At 36.0% G+C, this 24,486-nt stretch overlaps 1 protein-coding gene across 3 annotated transcripts in view; it reads left to right on the top strand.

Moving 5' to 3' along the window:
• The window catches only part of psd3l (pleckstrin and Sec7 domain containing 3, like), a 113,591-nt gene that overhangs the window by 49,468 nt on the left and 39,637 nt on the right, over positions 1–24,486 (top strand). For all 3 annotated transcript variants that reach the window (XM_079410169.1, XM_079410170.1, XM_079410171.1), the window contains 3 exons: positions 1,565–1,677; positions 3,125–3,183; positions 10,803–10,892. In XM_079410169.1, coding sequence (XP_079266295.1) covers positions 1,565–1,677; positions 3,125–3,183; positions 10,803–10,892 — 262 coding nt within the window. The remainder of the gene's footprint in view (positions 1–1,564; positions 1,678–3,124; positions 3,184–10,802; positions 10,893–24,486) is intronic.

Below are 24,486 nucleotides of genomic sequence, written 5' to 3'. Positions count from 1 at the left end.
AAAAGAGAAAGTCAGCTCCCAGTATGGCAGTTTTTGGATATTATAAGTCTGACCGTAGTCAGACCAAATGTCGTCTGCAAATTATGCAAGACCGTCGTCCCCGCCAAGACTGGTAATACCACGAACTTGATGTACCACCTTAAAAGCAATATCAATAATTATCGATATCGACCGATATGAAACACTGATATCGTGATACAGTTTTCAGCCATATCGCCCAGCCCTAGCTCTACGCTTACTTTTCTTTTTAGGAGCGCTTGTGGCCCTAATTTAAAAAATTTAGGAGCGCAGTCAAAAATTTAGGAGCACCTTCAAATCAGTAATCAGAAATTCTGATCAAAAATGAACCTTCCCATTACGAGGTGATATTTGACTCCTTAAAGTGATTTACAGGGAATTTTGTTTTTACATTTGTAATGGCATTTTTCTAACTTCATTAAAAATGTCATCTTTTATGTCAAATTAAAAAAATATATATTAATAAGCTTTTTATAATTTCTAATTAAAAGAACAGAATAAAAACAAGTAGAATAAGATACCAATCAAATGAAATCAGTATTTGAAAAAAAAGTACTACAGAGGTGGCACAGAAGAACACAAGTGGCTTGTAGGTGTATTTTCAGACGTTTAATGAGGCTCAGAGGTTGCATAAGTGCAAGTAAATTCATAAATTCATGTTGAGGTTAATGTTTTAAATATACAATTTTGAATGTAGAAATATTAAATGATTTAAATAACAGAAAAGATGCGTTAAAAATGAAACTAAAACTGCCAGTAGGTGGCGGTATGTCACTGATTTGATCACTGAATCATTCATTTAATTGATTCATTGAGGAATGAAGTATGTGACAGTGAATGGGTAATTGAATCATTGACTCACTAGATTAATTTAAAAACGCAGCTCATTCATAAACGAAACACCGCTGTGTTTGAATGGAGATGCGCAGCGGCTCAGCTGGGACTTTGTTTGAAACTATTTTCGTTGATGAAATAGAGCAAAATAAGTCAATAGTGTTGTAGTCTGACAATATAAGTCACTTAATATTAACTTCTTGCTTAACGAACTGTTGTATTAAATCAGTATCACATTTGCAAACTCCCTTAATAATAAGCTGTCACTCATCTTAGTTCATCGTGATCTCACAAAACTCCATAATAATCAACGAAGCTCCTTATACTGCACAATGAATCTAAAGCTCCCGCAGCACAAACACACATATGCTGATCGGGTCAGTCGCACTGGTGCGCCTAAATATTTTTTCATAGTCGCACGCAGTAATTTTCAGACGCAAATGCAACTGAAACGGTCGCACTGTAAAAGTTCAGATAATTGCCCAGTGTTCACAGACTTTTTCATTCATCTGTTTGTGTGGTTCTGGGTCTTTATTTCATCCTGTGGTGTGCCCACACACATCATTAATGTTTTTGCTGTGATTGGAGAACTTTGCTGGCTCTTTTTTTCTTGTATCTGGACCTGTTACTGGACCCCTGATGAGTCTTCACACACAAGCTACAAACAAGACGAAGTTCATGGTCATGTTATATTGCTGTTTTTGTGTTGCAGATGTTTTCTGAAAGCATTCTCACTAATGGGCGAGACTCAGGAGAGAGAGCGGGTGTTAATTCATTTCTCTAATCGGTACTATCAGTGTAATCCCACCATCATCACTACACAAGGTACTGCATGTCTCAACCTTACGTAACCGTTCTCGTTTAATTGTTACTTACAAGATTAGTATTTCAGATCATGTAGATGAAGATGTAGGTGATCATTAGTATCCAGTGGAGGATGAAGTACACAAACCAAGTACTTGAGTAAAAGTACAGATATCCTAATAAAACATTACTCCAGTAAAAGTATAAGTACTCATTTCAAATTTTACTTTATTTATTTTACTAGTAAAAGTAAAAGTACTTGATTTTTTTAATGTACTAAAGCTTTTAAAGTAAAATGTACAGTTTGATTAATTGTTTTTTTCTAGCCACACTGCAAAAATGGCTTATCTTACTTAGTATTTTTGATTCTTGTTTCTAGTCAAAATATCAAAAAAAATCTTAAATCAAGATACTTTTACTAGATAAGGAAAATGACTTAAGATATTTAGTCTTATTTCCGGGGGGGCTAAATTAAGTGCATTTTGCTTAAAATGAAGAATATTTTACTTACCCCACTGGCAGATAATTGTACTTTTAAGTTTTTTAATTTTTTATATTTAGAGTTATATGTCAGAAATGATGCATCGCAATATAAATGCCAACTTGAAACCAATGCACACTTTTTTAAATCGATGCATTGCATCATTGACTTGTATGCTGATGTGAATCTGTGAACCTTACCATCTCTCATGGATTGCTAAGCAATTCATAAATAAATGGATGTGAGATGAGTTTAAATTAATAATGTGGGAATAGGATTAGACAATATAAAAGTAAAATGTTAAACGGGTATTTATAAAGCGGTTTCATTTCAATGTTCATGACAGTTTGTGGAAAAAAATCCAAATGTATCAAATTTGTAATCTAAATAAATATTGTGATTACTTTTAGTTGTCATAAAGTCCATTATTTTTCAGTTGGTTTTTTGTCACATTTCCATAAAACAATTGTATATTGTAATATATATCTTTATCGACCAAAATGAAAAAATATTTAGTGCTATATATTTTGGTTTTATATCGCTCACTCCGAGTGTGGCATAATACAAAAAACATGAAACTAGCCTGGCTAATATTGTCTCAAACAAAAAGTTGCCTGAGGACTATTTTTGTGTTGAATGCCTCGGCATATAGAAGTCGCTCAAACATTTGTAGTTTTGCACAACATTAATTATCTGTTGGATAAATCCTCTCTTCACTAATCCTCCATGAAACATGATTGGGTTTAATCGCTCATTCAGTATCACAGTGTCGTGCTTCTTCCATAGCAACCATCTTAGTAACAGCTATGACCAGTATATGGATAAAAAGCTAAACCATCTCCTTGTTGCTAAGACTGTTGCCATGGAAGTGATGTTAGACTTTCTTCTGATGCAGAGATGAATGTGTGTGTGATATCAGAAGTTATGATAAAAATAATGTTCACTCTCGTATGTGAGTGTGACCGAATGTTTCATTGATGTTTGCAGATGGAGCTCATTGCCTTACCTGTGCAATAATGCTGCTCAACACTGACCTTCATGGCCCAGTAAGTGACCTCTGACCCTCTGCTAGAATTGCCCGTACTAGCAGCGAAATGAAAACTGACAGTTTATTCCATCTTTGCCAAAAGCACATGAATGCATGAATGCCTTATCAGAGCATGTTATCTGTGAATCTAATGATCCCTCTGAAGAAGGATATGTCTGGGTCATATTTCACCTCATAATAAAAAGAAATAAGGGTCCCACTTTATATTAGGTGGCCTTAACTATTTAACTTACATTTAACTTAATAATTTGGTACAATGCACTTATTATGTACATACATGTTTTTACTTTGCACTTATATTTAAAAAAAAATTAAATTACCCATCTCTCACACCTTAACCCACCCTTAAACCTACCCATACCACCAAACCTGACCTCTAACCTTACCCGTATCCCACCTCAATAGCTGCAGAAGTGTTTTTATCAATAACCTAGATACATCTGTGATCATTGAAGCCAATCATCGCTTCACGTTCTTCACCGAGCGCTTCATTGATCATTGAAGCCAATCATAGATGTATCTGTTGAGCACATGAACACAATAACCAATCAGCGCTGTTTAAGAATCTGCTCAACTGTGCTCAAATCTTAGCGGGAATGAACGTTTTTAAATTTCAGTACCGAATGATATCGTGGTCGGTACTTTTGACAACACTAGCCCAGAGATTCATCAACTAGTGAGTATGATTGGTATCGTTTCAATTTTATTGATTCCTAGTCTCGATTCCATTAAGATAAAAAAATGGGATTAAAAAAAAAATTGTCAAACATTTAGTTGTCAAATATATTTATTCTTAGTCTTTTTACAAAGCGTTCTGTAGCAGCTGAATTCCATGAGCAGCCTACAGAACACTTAGGCCTTTTACACTTAATTGTTAAAGACAAGTAAACAGTCAGTAATGAAATAGGAACAAACAAATCAATTAGCAAAAACATGAATAAATACAACTGTACGAATTTCAGGTACAGAAATGGAAATCAAAAGTTTAAAAACACTAGTTTTCTTTTCATAAAATATAGATTATTCCTCTTTGAAGTTACAAAAGATATTCAGTGAAGATCAGTGAATTATTGATTAACATTAATGACAGGCAGCATGTTTATTAGGCTGCTGTTTCTTTAACACCGAACGCACGCGGATCTAAAAATACTGTTATTCATCACAACTGTTCACTTAAGACAAAAGACGGCTGTGTTTATAATGATATACCAGGGGTGTAACTGTACACAAGCATGACGGTTCGGTACGTACCTCAGTTTTGACGTCACGGTTCGGTATGATTTTGGTGCAGCAGGAGGAAAATAGCATAAAAAACATAAAATAGCTTCTTTTTTTATTAAACTGTAGTTTACTGAACAAATAGCTCTTTCTTTAAATAAATTAAATTATAAGTGAAAATTTCCTAAGAATATAAATCTATCTCAGCTTATGCTCTAAACTATAGGGAGCCCTTTTAAGTTACTAAAAATAGAGCCTAAACTTAAATTTAATTACTATTTATTTTTAAATATAATAATCAACACTCAACTTAAAGAAAATGTATGCAATGTTTTCAGTCACGTGACCGGCTTGAAGACCTGGAGGGCAAAACATCCATAGAAGTGCTGCACAAGCGTGTCAATTTTTCATGTTTCCCAGCCGCAAATATTTAGATCACCTCTCAAAAAAATAAAACAAAGGTATTTCTGAACAAAATGCAAGTTTTGGCCATTTGCAATCCATATTAAGCACCCGTGGTAATATTTCAATCATAAACAGTGTGACAAAACGTTGTAAAAACACTTAAAGTTCCTTAATATATTTAAAACCGTAATATTAAAAGATGAAATTCAGTAATCACCATATTAATGATGCATGGTTTACACAGTGATACTGTTGTTAAGCTGCAACACCTGCCCACCGCGGCACCGCCCCCAACGTTGTTTTGATTTTTTTATAGTAATACAAATCATTTATTTCGGTTAGAGAATAGACACTACAATTAAAACCTGAACGCGGCTGCACAATGCAGCGTGCTGAACAGCAGTCGCATCACAGATCAGATTTCATTTATCACCTGAGGAGAAGAGTGATGAGATTAACAAGACGATAGCGGGTGATTTTGAAAAGCCTGTTAACTTTTTCCGTTTATCTAAGGTGATTTTGGAAGTTTTTTTTTAACATTCGTTTCTTATTTAATTGTTTCCACAGTGTTTGCTGATATTTAGCCTAAACTTTGTGTAATTTATTTATTTTATTTAACATCAAGGGGGTTGACGTGCCTCCAAGCTTTCTTATTGCTAATAAACGTTCTACGTTTCTTATTGGTTCCACAGTGTTTACTGATGTTTAGCTTTGTATACCTATTTAAACTTTGTGCAAGTTATTTGTTGTTTTATATTAGGTATAGCCTTTAGCATGTTGTTGTATTTTGTTGACGCCGAATTGCAAAATTCAAACAAACTAAAAACGAACAATTGCCGTTAATATGAAAGTGAAAGTAAAATACGCACACCGCTTTTAAAAGAGAAGGAAAGTGAGGAAAAGAGGGATAAATGAATTTGTTTACAAGCTGTTTTATTGACGTCTTTCCGCGGTTGAAACACTGATTGAGCGATCACATGAAGTATGAGATGTTCATTCATGTTTATTTTACGTTAAAACTAACAAAGTTAGTAGCAAAGAGGAAGTGATTGCCGTTTGAACTGAGGCGTTTGTACAGCGATCTGTCGCGCCACATCAAAACGGCATTTATTGTTTGAATTTCCTGAAAAAATGGACATAATTTGAAAGATGAGACTTTGTTTCGCATAAAAAGTAACAATATATAAAACTGGAAGTTTCAAATGAAGTTTCACTCCTGCAGTGGTTAAAACAACGCTGTATCTGTTCGGTACACGTGTACTGTTACACCCTTATGATATACTGTGATTTTTCATTTTTGCGGATAATGTCGTAAATGTGAAAGTCCATTCTGGCTCGGAACGATTATTTCTGCAGTGGAAATGCACAGAATGGTTCGAGAACGGACACAAACCTCCCACAAACTTTTCTCTGCTCACGCTTCAGATGTGTGCGTTATTTCCCCTCCTGCGCTTAAATTGTTTAAAATCACATTAAAATGTGAACGCTGGAATCGTTGAGCGAAATGCATGTGTCTTATCGAATACCCGGTTCTTGGAAATCTGGAACCGGTTCTCGATACCCAAACCTACTAGTGAGTCAAGGATATCAAACTGTTCTGTTCTTAGATGTTTTATGTTTGATTTTACTGTGGATATTATTTATGATCAAATGCTCTGTGAAATCTGCATGAATGTGCCTAAATATAAATGGCTCAATTCAAGCAGAGGAGGAAAACAGAAAGAAATGATTCAGATATGTACCATTAGTAACTACAGTACAGTGAAGAAGAAAGTTCTGCACCCCCCACAGTTTCCTCAGTGAAATGTGAGGTGCATTCTGGGTTCTCTAAGAATAGCTCCTCTCATTGGTCTCCATGGAGTTTGATTATGTGTCTTGGAACTTAGAGGACGGCGATTTTTGAGTTTGACACGCTCAGTAGAATGCATGTGCCATGGAGACGTAGAGATTTCATGCCCACGCCGCAGCACTTCTCTAGAAGCTTTCATTTCAGACATTTAGTTTCATGTCATGTGGGTGAATACAGCTGAAAGTTGCGCAGCCGTGGATCTTTTCAGAAATGTATGCCAGACGCCCACACACAATACATGGCTGCATTTGTGGAGGGAAGCGTTATGCATATCACACAGGTTATATAGAGCAGGTGCAGATAGGTAAATCTCATCAAAACCTGCCCTGGCTTGACAAGACTTGAAAGATGAAACTAGAAATGTATATTTTACATAAAGAAATCAATAGTTACTTTATGGAACCAATAAGACTTCATTAACACTATGTCTGTTAGCTGACAAAATAAATGTATAGCAAATTAGATGCATTACAATTTGCAGGAAAATGGTCCAGATTTTGTCCACTTGCATGCTCTTTAGAATAGGAATGTCCAATGACATGCTTAACAGCTTGTGTCATAACTGAAGCCCGTTGTCTTTGGTGTGTCCCACCCAAACGTTCTGTTTCGACAGGACATACACTACCCTTCAAACGTTTGGGGTCAGTACAATGTTTTGATTTAATTAAAAAAAAAACAATACTTTTATTCAGCAGTGATGCATTGAATTGACCAAATGTGACAGACTATAGAAAGTTTCTATTTCAATAAATTATGTTCTTCTGAATTTTGAAAGAATCCTGAAAAAAAATAGGTTTCCACAAAAACATGAAGCAGCACAACTATTTTCAGAAATAACTATTAACTATTATCAGAAATGTTTCTTGAAGCAAATCCGCATATTAGGATGGTGTGACACTGAAGACTGGAGTAATGATGCTGAAAATTCAGTTTTGATCACAGAAATACATTACAGTTTAATGTAAAAAAGCTAGAATAGTATTTCATAATTTTACTGTATTTTTGATTAAATAAATTCAGTCTTATTAAGCAGAAGAAACATAAAAAATGGTTTTGTAAAAACACAGCACTCCTCAAGCCATGTCCTGTGTTCTTTCAGATTAGTTTTTTTTGGGACAAGACAATTAACTGCATTTTCCAATAATGCAAACATTTCATTATATATCAGCTATTTGTAATAGATAATAGAAGTCATCCTTTACTACTTTAAAGTAGCATTAATTGCATTCATTATAACTTGCATGATTTATTCACAATTTAATTGAAGTAGTCATTTTCTGCATTACAATAATGAGAATGAGATTTTGAGGGCAGTGGAATAAACACTGTTTGCACTGTATATATGTGTGTATAAAATCTGGTTACTGAGCAAGGCCCAAATGGGTTGTTTTTTTTGAGAATGATTTGTTGTTCTTGCAAAATAGCGTTTTATTCTGTCAGTCTTTGCTGACTTTGTGGTCTGTGCTGCAGTCCCATGTCAAATCATACAGAGAGAGAAAAATGGCTTGATGTGCTGTTAAAGTGATGGATGACACGAGGCTATAGCATCGCTTCACCGATGAAACTGCAGCGTGAGATCTTGTGGAATCGTGTATTTCGAAGCAGCCCGTGTCTCTCTTTGATATCTCGTGCCAGTCTGAACATTTGTCAGTGCCATCCACCTACAAACTCTGCTGGTGCTGGCAGGAACAGTAAAGTCAGTGGAACAAACACCGTCTGCGCTTTATCTTAGAATGCTCCGTCAGTCTTCATCTATGACATTATAAAAGCAGCAATCTGATGCTGTGAAGCAGAAATCAAGGTTCAGACAGAGTAATTGTAGAGGATGTATAATAGCGGCAGTCGGTGTATGTGGCAACCGTAGGCGCTTGTGAAATACTTAAAGTTCCTCTGGAAATCGTGAATTATACGGCGGGTCACAGACACAGTGTTGTTCGTATTGTGAGATGTAGCAATTGTATGACTCTGTGACATTTTCTCTGTACGATCTGTTATACCAACGCCATGAAAATGAAACATTTTCTTCCTCACGTATTTTGGTAATTTGCTTTCTCACAAAACTGCAAAAATGCTCATTCAGAGTCATTCAGTGAATATTTGTATTTTAATATGAAGTGATTTGTAGTTAAACATGAGCACACTATATACAGTGCACAGCAGAAATGAGCTCACCCTCTCTGAAAACTGAACAAATTCAGCAATTACTTTTTACTTAGAAGACATCTTAGGATTCTAAAGAGACGTAATGTTCCAGCACGTCTGCTTGATTAATTACCAAAGCAGCATGCCAAAATTATTAAGGAAAATAAGACTTTCTTATCAAAATGATAAAATGTTGTTGCAAAAATAAGTACACCTCCTCAAAGTTACTCAGTAGAACTAAATAAAAACGGGTATATTGCACCAAAACATTGAGAGAGAAGCAATTTCTTGACCGTTAAAAGTGTTAAAAAGCCCACTAAATCATTCATTTGTCAGGAGACTTATTTCTTAGCACAAAGGAAGACATTTGGGATGCAGTTTGTGATCAAGTGCCAAGAAGGGTTAGAGCAGTATGCTTAAAATTATGGATGAAGTACTAAGTACTAGAATATTATACATTTGTTGAATTAAATCGAGGGTGTACTCATTTCTGCAATCCTTCATTTAAACAAAATTGGCTAATTTATTTATTTGACAGATATTAAGGACATTTTTTTATTAAGGAATTGTTTAGATTTTGCCATCTTTCCATGAATTGTGTTAGTAATCGTTAGAAATGCATCTTTTGGTATTGTTCAGAGGGGTTTATATATATAAATTCAGTTACACTGTGGACTGTGATCGCTCAGAGCTCAACTATGAAATAGCCCAGAGCAAATGTTCAGGGCAGATTTGTCATTAGTTAGTGATTACATACTGCAGATTACATTAGATCAGTTCCGGATTGTCATAGATATTCTTAATCCTGTACATTAAATTAAAGGTGTCACCTCCTCCAGCAGAACTTAATCAAGTGCGTCAGTCTCTGAATTATTACATGAGCTTGACATTATACGATGTCAGACATAATTTATAAACAGACTTTAGCTTTGCATCAATCAATATACAAAATATAAAGAGAAAACAATCAAATAATATGAAGTATTTTTATGTATTTGTTTATTTTTTCAAAAATAGACATTATATGCAGACTACAGTTCCAAAGTTTTTTTTATATATGCTCTTCAAGCCTGCATTTATTTGACCAAAAATAGTAAAAAACAGTTATATTGTGAAATATTAAAATTTTAAATAAGTGTTTTCTATTTATATATATTTATTATCTTAACCGGGCCAGTATTTAAATCTCTTATTTGCTTTTGAACGTGTTATGTGTCACTGCTTCACTGATATATTTGCATATATAGACAACCTTAAATACGATATAAAGAGATCTAACAGGGTCTAGTTACTGGAGAGTCAATTATATCATCTTTTTATATTGTCATATCACCCAGCAATAAAACTTGCTCTGTGGTAAAGCACCAAGGCATTTCTGTAAAAGTGTAAGTGTTATTATAATAGTAAATACATGTAATGTGTAACAAGGACACCTTAAAATAAAGTGTTGCTGAATGCATATTATAAAAAAGCACTCATTATTCAAATGTAATTTAAACCTGTTTACTTTATTTAGCATTCTTTGATAAATAAAATGTTCAAAATAACAGCATTTATTTGAAAAGAAATCATTTCTACCATACGTCTTTATTGTGTTTTTTAAATTCATTTAACAGATCAATACTGAACAAAATAATCCATTTTTTTTTTTTTAAATGTTACGTTAGTGTGATTTACTGTGTTTTACATGGAATTTCTAGGAACAATTACATTAAATAAAAAAGATTTCATAGTGATAAATACTGTGATATAAGGTTTTGGCCTCCCGCCTTATGTTCCTTATGTTTAATGGCAGTTTGTAAATTTGATGAGAAAGCAGGACTGACTGATTTACAGTCATTGTAGGAGTGCATGCTGGGATGTCAGCATGAATTGATTAGAGACCCCCTCCTCTGCTGCTGTCAGTGGTGTCAGTTCGTGTCGGACTCGCAGGGTTAAATCAGGGTGATACAGTGCCATCCTGTCCCATTAACAGTCCAATAAATGTTTCTCATGCCCCACAGAATATCGGGAAGAAGATGACGTGCCAGGAATTCATCAATAACCTGGACGGACTCAATGGAGGACAAGATTTCCCCCGGGAGCTGCTGAAGGTAAGTCTCAAACAAATCTCTCAGCATTCCTCTTTGAGATGACGTGTGAAGGGATACATGACATTATAAACCAGCTTGATGGATACAAAAATATTCAGAGTAGAATTCATCTGCTCCAGGTCCTTTGAGCCTGGTGATATTCTGTAACACACAATGCTGTCTACTTTCCTTTTTTTTAATCTAACTTGTTTAAATTTACCATTAAACATACCATGTTGATAAAAAAAAAAAAAAAGCAAAATAAAGAGAAAATATATTCCCTTTTTTTATATCGGCATCATAGAATGCATTAAACAGTGGAAAACTTTAATTTTGGGAATCTGATTACATAATCCAGATTACATGCACCTGCCCAGACCTGATCATCAGATCGGTGGCCCACCTGCTAGACATCCTTGTCCCGTGTTTCCTCTGATATGTCCGGTTCTGGCACCATCACTGCAGCCGAGCTCAATCAGCGACAGGCCAAAGCAGCCCCATGTGGACTCGGGCTCAAATGAGTTTGATCTGCCAAAATCAGTGGACTTAAATAATTAAATACCCCCCCGCCAGCACTAACACCTCTTCCGGATAGTGCACCTTTTATGTCACGCTTTAATAAAATGAATACACTTAACACACTGACAGGATGTGTATTGCATGCTTAATAAGTTGGCAGTAACTTCCGTGAGCACTTTATAAGGCGTTATATAAAGCTGCACCAAAAGCGAGTGCCCTTGCCGAGCGTCTGTCGTGACTGTCCTCTGCCAACTCCATGAGCTGGCTACTTGATGAGCTTTTTATGGCCTGCTCGCAGGTATCACCATACTGAATGACTCACAAGCTATCTGCCTTAATGAGAGAAGAGTGCTTCATTTTGGTGTCAAATATATCTTTTTGATGTTAGGTCACAAGAAGTCTTGCCATGGATTGTGGTTATCTAGTCTAGGTTTAGTTCGTTCAGTGCTGTGGAATTGCCTTCCATCTAGCAAACCAATCAGACAGCTTTATTAAGGTCTGAGACGGCAAGGTCAGAATCATGTTTTCCAGCACATTTTTAGTAAATTGTAGCACAAGGTCAAGTTTTCAGTTGTGTGAGTCACCGTCTTATTTTCTGCAGTAAAATCAGCCTGCCACAACTCAAAATATATTGATGGATCATTTTGTCCTTTCATAATTCTTGGTTGGCATCTGAAGGAACTCTGGTAAATGGTTGACTGATCCGCATAGCGCAAGCAGCACCTTTGTAGGAGAACGTAATATTTTATGGTATTATTAGATCATAAGTTTGGGAGAAAAGTGCTTCTAATTTCTGTTTTCTTCATGTTATCTGGATTGCAGAGCGGCTTATAAAATGCACATATATTTTGGGGCTGTCAACTTATGCGATTAATTACATATCAGTAAATGATGCAAACTCGCTTTATTTTTAAAACAAAAACAGAAGGGACATTTAATAAAAGTAAGGTTATTTGCAGATTAAAGATGTACACTTTGTACTATTTGGTTTCATAAGGTTTAAGAGACATTTTCAGACATAACATCTTGAATGCAAGAGAGTTTTTAAATATATTTTCCAAGATATAAAGTATATCCTTAACGGCTGACACTTACCCTGATTGTTGGGTCACGTCGAAAGCAAACAGAAAGGACAATCACTGCCGCTATCTTGTCTACACTGGATACAGTATACTGATGAGTGTTCACTTTCTGACGCGTTTGGTTTAAACAGCTCGTTCACATCTTTGTACAGATATCAGAAGCATCCCAGCGTAAGGAACAAGTGGATAGTTTATTTGTAATGGCACCCCGGATCGTGCCAGAGGATTGATCGGAGCGTTTTGTTTTGTAAATGAGGCACAGTGTCATGACGAGTTCACAAAGAAACATGTTGGGCGGCACCCTGAGCTCTGATAGTTTAGCTGGCCACAGCATGCAGTCCAAAATATAGACGTGAGAAGAGAGAGATGCATGGCTTCGAAGTAGGGGTCGACCGATATGTGTTTTTCAGGGCCGATGCCGATACCGATTATTACAGACCAAGTAGACCGATAACCGATATATTGAACCGATATATATGTCTGGTGTAAAAATGAAAATGAATGTCAAAATTAAGAATAACAAGGGCTCAGACAAAAACGGCCTTCCCTAGTGTTGGTTGCACTTCTTACTCTTGTCTTCCCCCATGCATCCATCTACAATAAGGGTAATATATAAAGAGAGAGTTAAAAGTGGGGCCACTGTATGCTTCATGATTAAGCCTATGAATACTAAATACTACAGCTAAACAGCTTGGGGAAATGTAAGTATTTGGCTTCAATAATTTACATGTTAGAAATGTATGTGTAATAGCATAACCTCTCATAATTCTTCATTAATTATTTTCGGTTGACTAAATCATAACCTACAAGAGGTGACTATTCAATTCATCATCTAATGCACATCAATTGATTAATTTAAAAAGTGCAATGTATATAATAAGTGTAAATAATTGAATTGTCTTCATAGCTCCATTGTAGAAGTTGCGAAGAAGACCGCAACTATTTTAATGAAACTATAACACTAATAGCCTGTTACAGGCTCACTTGGTTCAATAGCCTATTGAAATGTCCCAATTTCCGTCATCCTAATCTTGGCCTATGTGACAGTATCTTAGTCTTGGCCTATGTGACAGTATCTTAGTCTTGGCCTATGTGACAGTATCTTAATCTTGGCCTATGTGACAGTATCTTAGTCTTGGCCTATGTGACCGTAATTTCCATTAGTTTTCATTTACAGAGCAGTGCAAATGAAGGCATAAAACATTAATTTAATTTATATTTTAATCAAATGAGAGTTGAACTCTATTTTTTGGCAAACAAATGTGTTTACTATTAAAATTAAAACATGGAAGAAATAGCGTATTGTGTGATTGTTCTTTTAAACAAAAGTTGTAATAATTGTAGTAGCATTAGTAAATAAACCGAACTTTTATTTTGACGGGTTGCCGTGAGGACCTCTTAAGTTTCTGTAGCCTATTTATGATATGACGATTGTTTTACTCAAACGAAACAGTCAAATGCTCATGAAGTAACTCTCAGAGCAGTTCTGGGGATGATGTTCATGTATTTATGTCCTCATTTAGTGACATGGCAGATGCGGAAAACACCGCGAGCGTCGCGCACTTCAGTGTGTGTGTGTGTGTGTGTGTGTGTGTGTGTGTGTGTCAAAACCGCGCATCTGTGCCATTCACATATACAGAGACACGCCGAACATGTAGAATTCATATTTAAATAGTCTTTTTGCAGCTTAATGTTTACAGATAGTCCATATCATGAGTCAATTTAAGTGTACTGACCTACTTTTGATTAATTCATCCAAACTTTGACTAATTCCGTGATTCCGCGTTATACAGTAAATTCCATATGACTGGATTCCGCGATTCCCCATGCATTTCCCCCATCTCGGAAACCATAAATAGATAAAATTGAGGTTTTTACAACTTCAGTGTAGTGGATTGTAATTTATTGCAACTTGTGCAAGGTCTGCTGCTGCCTTTGAGAGGTAACTGATGCGTGATGAAGCAGCACCAGTTAGCAAGCGCTTTCGGTGTGAGAGCGCCTTTAGTCTTCCACGTTGATTGGTCGGACTCCTGACTCTCAACAAATCAGATGCGCGGTGGGCGGAGACTGCTCTAGGCCACAGAGTGGTGAGTTCCGACAGGCTGCATCAGAGCCAAATAGCGCGTTTCAAAATTAAATAATTTTATCGGCACATCGGTTTTGAAAATGACTGATGCCGATTATCATAAAAATGCTTCATATCGGTGCCAATAATCGGCCAGGCCGATAATCGGTCGACCCCTACTTCGAAGTCATGTATTGATGTCTGGGTTAGCTACATACCTATCTGATTCATCTAATATAGGATGCGTTGGGATATTAACATTTATTAACTAGGGTTGTAACGATATACCGGTATGACGGTCTATCACGGTTTGAGCGTACACGGTTATCATACCGTAAACATTTGCATATCTATGGTTTAAAAAAAATAATGAAAAAAAATAATATATAATAATCTCACCCGCGCATATGTAATTTATTTCGGCTGCTTCACTCTGCTGAAATGACAGAGTTTGACAGTTTGTTGCAATAAAGGATTTGTTCACTCAAATAACTTGTTTTTATTCTTTTAAGAGTCATTGTTACTGATAAGAATTATTGCTTAATATATACCGTGAAACCGTGATATTTCCTTATCATACCGTGAAAATCTCATACCGTTACAACCCTATTATTAACACACTGAATGCGCTGCATATTACCAGTGTTTAGTTTCATGCTCAAATGCAATGCCTGATATTGACTGAATTATTTAAGACGGTCATATTGCTTTTAGCTGTTTCTTTAAAAAAAAAAATAATGATGTTATAATAAGGCAGCAGTGCTTTTTTCATCATATTTGTGCAACAGTAGGCATACTTCCATTTCAGTAGTTTTCGTACTTCGGATGCCTTTGATAACGCGCAGACAATTTCAGGAATCACTTGATAATGTAGATGAAAATATAGCACAAATCTGCTATAAACATAGCATTATAATGAGACCTTTGTAGAATGTGAAATCTAGTAAATTCTGTCTTTGTCCGTGTTTCAATGTGCTGTTATGAAAGCGCATCACGGCGGGAGCGCTCTCTCTTTCTCGCTATAGCGCGTAACTTAAAGTTTACTGGCATTTTTATGTGCAGAAACCAGAGAAACACTGTGGCTTGTTAAGAGCATCTTTTCAGGACAACTGTGGAGACAGACTCAAATAAACTTGAAAGCATCAGTGTCAGTAACTGTGAAAGACTGCGTGTCTCAGCTTGATTGGCAAACACCACGCACATGGAACAGTTTGTCACATATCTCTTGCAGTATTAAACAGTCTCTTTTGAGACATCAAATATCTGATTGAGTTACACACTCTAGTTGGTGGCTGACCATTATGTATTATTGAAATGTTCACACGTTTAATGTTGCTGTGTTTATGATTATAGCCTTGTTTGCAGTTGTGACGTATGTGGCTGATGATTTTGACCAAACTGATATCCAGAAGTTAACTGTATATTTGTGTTAGCTACTGAAGATTAATGTGAAAAATGCATTTCATTGATGGTCTTTAGCCATAGCTAACTTAGTTACTCATAGCTGAGCCTTGTTTGTTGATGGAATGCATATTAGTAGTGCAATTGCGCATAAAGTTTAAGGCTTTGTTCCCAAACTCTGACACCTCATTTGAAATCAAGTACTTCCCTTCTATATATGATGTGAAAAACAGTACAGCAAAAGTGTGGTATGTCCAAATTCAACAAGTACTCGCAAATGAGCTTTTGGTTTTCTGAGCACACACACGGCATGTGAGTACTAAACTAAGTTCTCTTTCATGTCTTATTGTGCTTTAACTGTCAAATACATACAAGTTTGTTAAAAACAAACATGTCTGTGAAGGTAAACAGCTGGGAAAGATATTGCGTGTTTATATTAGATCTGTGTATTAAGTGACAGCAGTGTAATATACAGTACCTACTGCTGTCTGCGCTGTTAATATGAGCCAAACAATACAGGGCTCTAGACTCATTCTTCCCACTGGTCCTTCTTTTGCGACTATCTTTCTCAGTTGGTCGCATGAGTACATAATTTGGTTGCTTTTGTTTTTGTTTTGTTTTTGCTACAACATGGGGTTAATCAATGCATGCTGATGAATTTTTATCATAGTTAATAGTTATATGGTAACGAAAGTGTTCACCATTCAACGCATTATTTTTCATTGTGTTATAAGCCGAGCTTCGTGTGCTTTCACTTTTGAATTTGCGATCTTGGTGTCACATTTTACAAGAAAAGCGAATTGTCTGTTTTGCTCATATCTATACACCTTTCACTTTTTAAGACAAAAACAAAAGATGGATTCATTGTTATTCTTCTTTAAAAAGCACAACAATAAAACAGTGGGCTGTAATGACAATCTATCTTACATAACGTTTATTAACAAAAACGAGTAAGACGAGGCATGGCATACACCACATGCTATATTATATACCGACTAATAAATTACAGAATGCTAGCAAACACCGAGGAATCAAATAAATAAAAAAACTAAACAAATTAAAGAAAGCCTCCATAGCGTAACGTGAGGTAAACAGCAAAGATAACAAGCTTCTTAAAATGAAAATAAAAAGAAAAGTAAAACTAAACTGGCTGTCGGTGACAGGAATTGCACGTTTTTTTTACACAAGAATACCAACATGTCCACCTTCTCTGTTTTATGAAGCGGTCTTTTATTTTACTATAGTGTGAAAACCAAATCCTCCGGATTGTGTGCGGTTCACTCAGGGCGGAGCCTCTGCTAATACTGTGTATGTGGGTGGTGATGGCGCAGTGGATAAGACACATGCCTTTGGTGTGAGAGACCCGGGTTCGAATCCACTGTGAGACACCAATGTGTCCCTGAGCAAGACACTTAACCCCCTAGTTGCTCCAGAGGCGTGCGACCTCTGACATATATAGCAATTGTAAGTCGCTTTGGATAAAAGCGTCAGCTAAATGAATAAATGTAAATGTACTGCAGTGTCTGTTAACAGAAGTGGGCGGGGCTTGTAAAATGTGACATCACATTTGACAGATTCTGCAAATGCTTGCTCTGAGACACTACTTATGACTTATGGTGATTAAAAAAAGGAGCGGGTGGATTTTTATCATTATAGGGTGGTTGTGTACACACACTGCCAATTTGTCCGTGAATTTTGCATAAAAGGTGGCCTTTAAATATTACTGGGTGTTCACACTGACAGCAGTGTGTGTCGGTCATTGATCCACCTGATTACAGCGGTGGAGTGGACCCGTCATGCTCCAGCAGGCATAGTATGCAAGCTGAGCTATAAACTTCACCATGTAAGGAGGAACTAGACATGACTCAGGTCTAGAGACGTATATATACTGAATGATGCCTGATAAGATCACTGTTGACCAGTTGACAGGGATTTACAGGAGTAGCGCTTGAATGTTCAGGTCCTGCTCTTGTCCTGGTATACTGAAATCCTTTGAAATCTTTGCAATCTTTGGATTTGTTGGAGGTCTGGCCTTTAAAACAGAGACATGAGTGACTGAACGCCTCCATGTAATGAGACACCAATCACTGCCGCCACACTTATGATGCTTCTATTCTTATCAGACCTATTTTTGTTGGACTCAACACACATAACGCTGAAGGTGTTTGCCAGGCTCTTGGGCAAGACACGGTGACCTGTGATGAATTCAGCAGAAACATAAACCTTCATTTTCAACACTAGATCTATTGTATTGTCATTTTAAACCTGGCAAACAAACACTTTGCTTGTGAAGTGTGCTTGTGCGTCTTTCTTTACAATGAATGACACCTGTATTGCTCAGTTGTCTTGATCACTCTGCTTAATTGTCAGTTTAATTAATCTTGTTAGAGACTTTGATACATATTCATTTGGAGAGAACTGATCTAAATTATTCAGATTGTTCTTCTGCTGGTCCAGAACTTAAAAAAAAGCATGAACATTTCAAGTGTTTAATTTAATAGAGATGGTTTGTCTTTATGGCAGGATGCTTATGCAATGATTGTGTGATATCAGGTTTATAAACGCAGGCGATGTGACGCAGCTCATCTGTCTGAAAATAAAGTGTTAAATCAAAGGTCAAAAGATTAATAACTGTATATTAGATGGAAAATCACAGTGGCTATCTTTAGACAACTGCTGCTTTACACAAGTAGAGGACAGCTTATTCTTCAGTGTTGCAGATCCCAGTGTAGTGATGCTTTTATTCTTTTATAGGGTTTCCATGGGTCCTTAAGTCTTACATTTAGTTTTATCAGAATTAAAGCCATTGAAAGTCCAAAATGCCTTAAAGGGTAGAATAAAAGTCTTTATTGTAATTTCAAGAGATCTTAAATGTGGGGACAAAAAGACTAGAATCATGATATGACAGGATTAAACTTCAGAAGGTTATTATTTCATTGAATAAATATGAACGATGCACATTTCAAGTCAAAACGTGGGGCAGGTGTTGTTGTATGAATGTAGTACTGAAGGGAACTGATTGTCTTGATAAAGTAGCATTTATGAGTACAGAGTACAGGTCTTTCCACCTACTGGCAGAGAATGAATTTACATGTTCAATAAGCCTGCTGTTCGTCTGCTGTTTTTGTTCAGACCAATGTGAAAATCTACCCATGTTTTAATCCGTTAAATCCGTTTAATTTATTAAACCGATTTATTAAATTTAATCCGTTAAATCTGTTTTAATCCGTTTTAATCTGTTTTTAAGCAGCAAACACAGTTGTGAATGTGAACTGGTGGATCAATAAGCGAAGCAAATGTGCCTTCTAAAAATCTAAACAATGATTGATACTTTTGACTCCTTTTCTTTTTCTTAAAAATGGTTTAAATACTGAAATGTGAAGGTTTTTTTGTTTTGTGAAAACCTCTATTTGAACTATAAATCATATTTGTTTAGTAATTTTATGGTTTAATATGTTGCCCTACCTGTTGTACGGTATTAATTTTATATGTCTGTGTTATTATGTTTATGGTAAAGTTTTTTTTTTTTTTTTTTTTTTAAGTCGTGACGTATTGTCAAGTATGGTGACCCATACTCGAAATTGGTGCTCTGCGTTTAACCCATCCAAGTGCACACACACAGCAGTGAGTAGTGAACAAATGCACACACACACACACACACACACACACACACACACACACACACACACACACACCGTGAACACACACCCGGAGCAGTGGGCAGCCATGCTGTAGCGCCCGGGGAGCAATTGGGGGTTCTATCTAAGCTGATGGCAACAGTTTTCACAGCCAGATGTTGGTAGATTCACAGCACTGCCATAATTACTGGTTCAATTTCTTCATTATTGATTCAGTATTCAAAGGATATTTAGTACAAGTCGAAATATTCTTGAAACCCCTGCTTTGTGATTTTCAATCAACTTTTTGGGAAGTTGCTTATAGTGATTTTCCTTAACCCTTAAATGCATGAATGTTTTCTTTAGCTGAATGGAATCTTTAGCGACCTGGACCTATATATCCTATCATTGTGTATCAAACAGTGCCACCTCAAGGAATAAAGATCCATTCAAGAGTCATCAAATATGTAAATATAGTTGTGCAGGAAAATATACATACACATTTACATATCTCGGGTCTCTAGCGATCCTATACACTTTTTACAAAAAATTAATCAGAAAACAGGCTTTCTTTTATATTTTACTATTTTTTTCTTGTTATATTGTTTATAATAAATAGATTGAGTAATACTAAGAAATTTGATGTCTCATTTATAAAAATGGAGGGAGAGAGTAGAGAATGATGTCCCTGGTCGCTAAAGACCCGAGGTATGCATTTAAAGTCAAGTCAAGTCAAGTCAGCTTTATTTATATAGAGCTTTTAACAATACAGATTGTGTCAAAGCACTTAACAGTATCAAACTGGAGGATAGAGGGTCAGTAATGTATAATAATATTAAACACTAAATTTTCAGTTAAAGGCATTTCATTATTGAATTCAGTGATGTCATTGTCTAGCTCAGTTTAGTTTAAATAGTATCTGTGAAATCAAACTGATGATAATCACTAGAAATTAAGTGTCCCCAACTGAGCAAGACAGAGGCGACAGCGGCAAGGAACCAAAACTCCCTCTGAGACAGAATGGAGGAAAAAACCTTGGGAGAAACCAGACTCAGTCGGGGGCCAGTTCTCCTCTGACCAGGATATTATTGTTTACTTATTGATTTAATTAAAATTTTAAATGTATGAATGTATTATATTTCTATTTTTATATTGTTGCAATTTCGTAGTTCAGTATTTTTAGTTCGAGTACATCATGTGTTATGGGGAGTGTTCCCGGTTCTGGTTGATCTAATTAATGCAGACTAACAATCCTTTAACGGATTTGAATAATAGAAGTGTATTAGTGTGTTATGTGTAAACCAGGTTAAAGAGATGTGTGTTTAATCTAGATTTAAACTGACAGAGTGTGTCTGCCTCCCGAACAGTGTTAGGTAGATTGTTCCAGAGTTTGGGTGCTAAATAGGAAAAGGATCTGCCGCCCGCAGTTGATTTTGATATTCTAGGTATTATCAAACGGCCAGAGTTTTGAGAACGCAGCAGACCTGGAGGACTATAATGTGATAAGAGCTCGCTCAAGTACTGAGGATCTAAGCCATTCAGGGCTTTATAAGTAATTAACAAGATTTTAAGATCTATACGATGTTTGATAGGGAGCCAATGCAGTGTTGACAGAACCGGGCTAATATGGTCATACTTCCTGGTTCTAGTAAAGACTCTAGCTGCTGCATTTTGGACCAACTGTAGTTTGTTGATCAAGCGTGCAGAACAACCACCCAATAAAGCATTACAATAGTCTAACCTTGAAGTCATAAACGCATGAATTAGTATTTCTGCATTTGACGTTGAGAGCATAGGTCGCAATTTAGATATATTTTTGAGATGGAAAACCCCAGTTTTACAGATGCTAGAAACATGGCTTTCAAATGAAAGATTGCTATCAAACAGCACACCTAGGTTCCTAACTGATGAAGAAGAATTGACAGAGCAGCCGTCAAGTGTTAGATAGTGTTCTAGGTTATTACATGTGGAGGCTTTTAGGTCCGATAATTAACACCTCTGTTTTTTCAGAGCACCTGTTCACAGTGCATGTAAACTGCATTCACATCTCAAGCTTTCTGGTGCACATGTAAACGTGCTCACTGTCCATGATTAAGGGATCTCCAGAAGGATTAATCTGCTGAATGTTTTATTTCTGAGTAATCTAAATGTGACCTTTAGCTAGTTGTGGAAGGTAGTCGTCTCTAGAGAAGAATGTTACTGAAATATTGATATTCTTGTTAATGAGATAAATAGATGTAATCATCTCAACTCATTCTTTGGTCCACAGGGAAAGCTCATATTACACTTTAATCTGTGTCATAACCAATCCAATTAATCGCTCTTTAAACCACATCATTAAAGGGTTGTACCACATACCCGAGGATTTTTTAAAGTCCTGAAATTGAGGTCATCAGATGTTTTGGATTCACACAACGGAGACAACGCAGCATTTGACATTACTATTTGATATTTTTGCGTTTGGAAGATGCATTTAGCCAAAGCTACTGTTTTTAATTTTTATTTTATTTTTTGGTAACACTTTATTTAAAGCCTTTATGTATAATTCATTATAAATGTAGTTATAATGCATTAATTATGCCTTGTCATGCACCTTATAATGCATTGTTCAGTCTCATGAATAATTTTAATCATAGTTAATACTTAATAACACTTATCAGTTCATTGTTACATTATGCATTTTAAATTTGGTAATAATTATTTAGGTTACACTTTATTTTGATAGTCCACTTTAGACATTCTACTAACTATAAGTAACTTTGCAACTACATGTAAACTAATTCTCATTAATTTGCAACTACATGTCTACTCTCAGTAGGGTAGGTTTAGGATTAGTAGAAAAAGTTGACATATACTTATGCTCAGTATGTTGTATGTTGTTGATCCATCAAAATAAAGTATTAGAAGATATTAAGCAGACAGTCTACTAATACTCTAATGTCTGCTAGTTTACATGTAGTTGCAAAGTTACTTACTGTTAGTAGAATGTCTAAAGTGGACTCAAAATAAAGTGTTACCCTTTATAATGCATATATACATAAAGGCTTTAAGTAAAGTGTTACTGATTTTAAAGGATGCTTTAAATTGGTCAGTGACAGTAAAGCCAGTTTCTAATGTAACAAATGCTTTCCATTTCAAATTAATGCTGTCCTTTTTAACATTTTGTTCATTAAGAATCCTGAAAAAATGTGTCTTGGTTTCCACAAAAATATGAAGCAATCCAAAATGTTTCTTGAGTAGCAAATCAGCATATCAGAATGATTTCTGCAGGATTGTGTGACATTAAATGGGAGTAATTTACATTACATTTACATACATTTTAAAATATATTAAAGCTGCAGTCTGTAACTTTTTTTTGGTAAAAAATTATCCAAAATCAATAGCAATTGACTGGCATTACCAACCGGTGTTCAAAACTATCCCCTTACTTTAGCCCGATTCACAACGGTTATCTTCTAATAATGTTTTCTAATTTGAGAGGTACGGGTAGGTTTTCGCGGGAGATTCGAGCATGGCACTGTGTCATTACATCATGTCTGTAAACAGTTGTCCCGGCTTGTATGCTATTGCATGTGAGGATCCTGCAGGCGGCGGATCATTTATAGCCTTTTCTCACAGCAGCTGGAATAATTAAACTTATCATTTTGATGCCGGATTGTGATCGAGAAAGGATTATGTGTTTATGAAACACATGTGAATGAAATTAAATTATATTCCAGTTTTAAATGTGTTTCTGATTACAGATAGCCTGAGATTACACAAGATTTGTATTTTAAAGAAAACCAGTTGGAAGGGAGCATAGTTAGCTTTTTGGGTTAAAAGAATTTCTTTATATGAAATTTGAATGGTATGACAATTGTCACGGTCACCTGGAGCGAGGAGACTCAGGAGATAACGTTCACAACGTCTTTAATAGAAACCAAAAGCCAAGGAACACAGGAACATGGAGACACGATGCATACAAATGACATATAACAGCAGACAAAGACTAAGGGAGAACACAGGACAAGACAAGGAAATCAAGGAGCAAACGAGATTAATACAAAACAGGTGATAAGAATAAACGATGATTAACTAATGACAGGAAAAACCAAATAAGGACAAAACGGAACTAGACAGGAACACACACGTGACCACAACTAGATATTAGACTGTACAGAAATTGACATCTACATGCTAATACACACTATACTCATAGTCACACAATGCTGATGTTGTTAACATAATTTGAGAATAAAGTATAATAATAATGTGATGTGATATGAGCTAACCGATCGTTAGATTTAGTCACCATTGGTAGTGTGATTTATGGTAATGCTTTTTTCCTCAGTTGGTCAAACAAGCGTGGATGACAATATATGGTGAAAATTCTGATTTGGGTCATATATACCAAGACGTAGGCTAGAATCTGTGATTACTAAGTATAGGATTCACACCGGTGCGGTGACTGACAGCTATTCACTGCTGACACATTCACCTCAAAACATTCGATTCATCTGCGCTGGAGCCGTGCCGGAGTACAGCCCACGCAATGAAGATAATTCTGCAAGGAACTGCAATTCCAGGTTTTCAAACAGAGATGGCGATAAAGAGGCAAAACTTACGGACTGCAGCTTTAAAATAGAAAACTAGAAAAATGACTTTAAACGGTAATAGTATTTCAGAGTATTATTGTTTTTACTGTATTTGGTAGTGTCTATATAAGCTATGCCATTTTTTCTGTTTATTCATTCCCTGGGAATCAATCCCATGACTTTGGTGTTGCTAGACCCACGGTTTACTGCTGCAGGAAGGCCTTGTTTGACATGATGGTGTATTCGCCAGTGTGTTGATTATTTATGATATTCCCTGTGAAAAATGACAGCAGCTGTGAGACCAACAAAACGACATAGGTTTATTGTGTTTTTAGTGTGTGCTGTGAAATGAAGGCA

The sequence above is a fragment of the Barbus barbus genome (assembly GCF_936440315.1).
Source record: "Barbus barbus genome assembly, chromosome: 47".
Taxonomy (NCBI): Eukaryota; Metazoa; Chordata; class Actinopteri; order Cypriniformes; family Cyprinidae; genus Barbus; species Barbus barbus.
The sequence above is the reverse complement of the archived record's forward strand: the minus strand, read 5'-3'. Positions and strand labels throughout refer to the sequence as shown.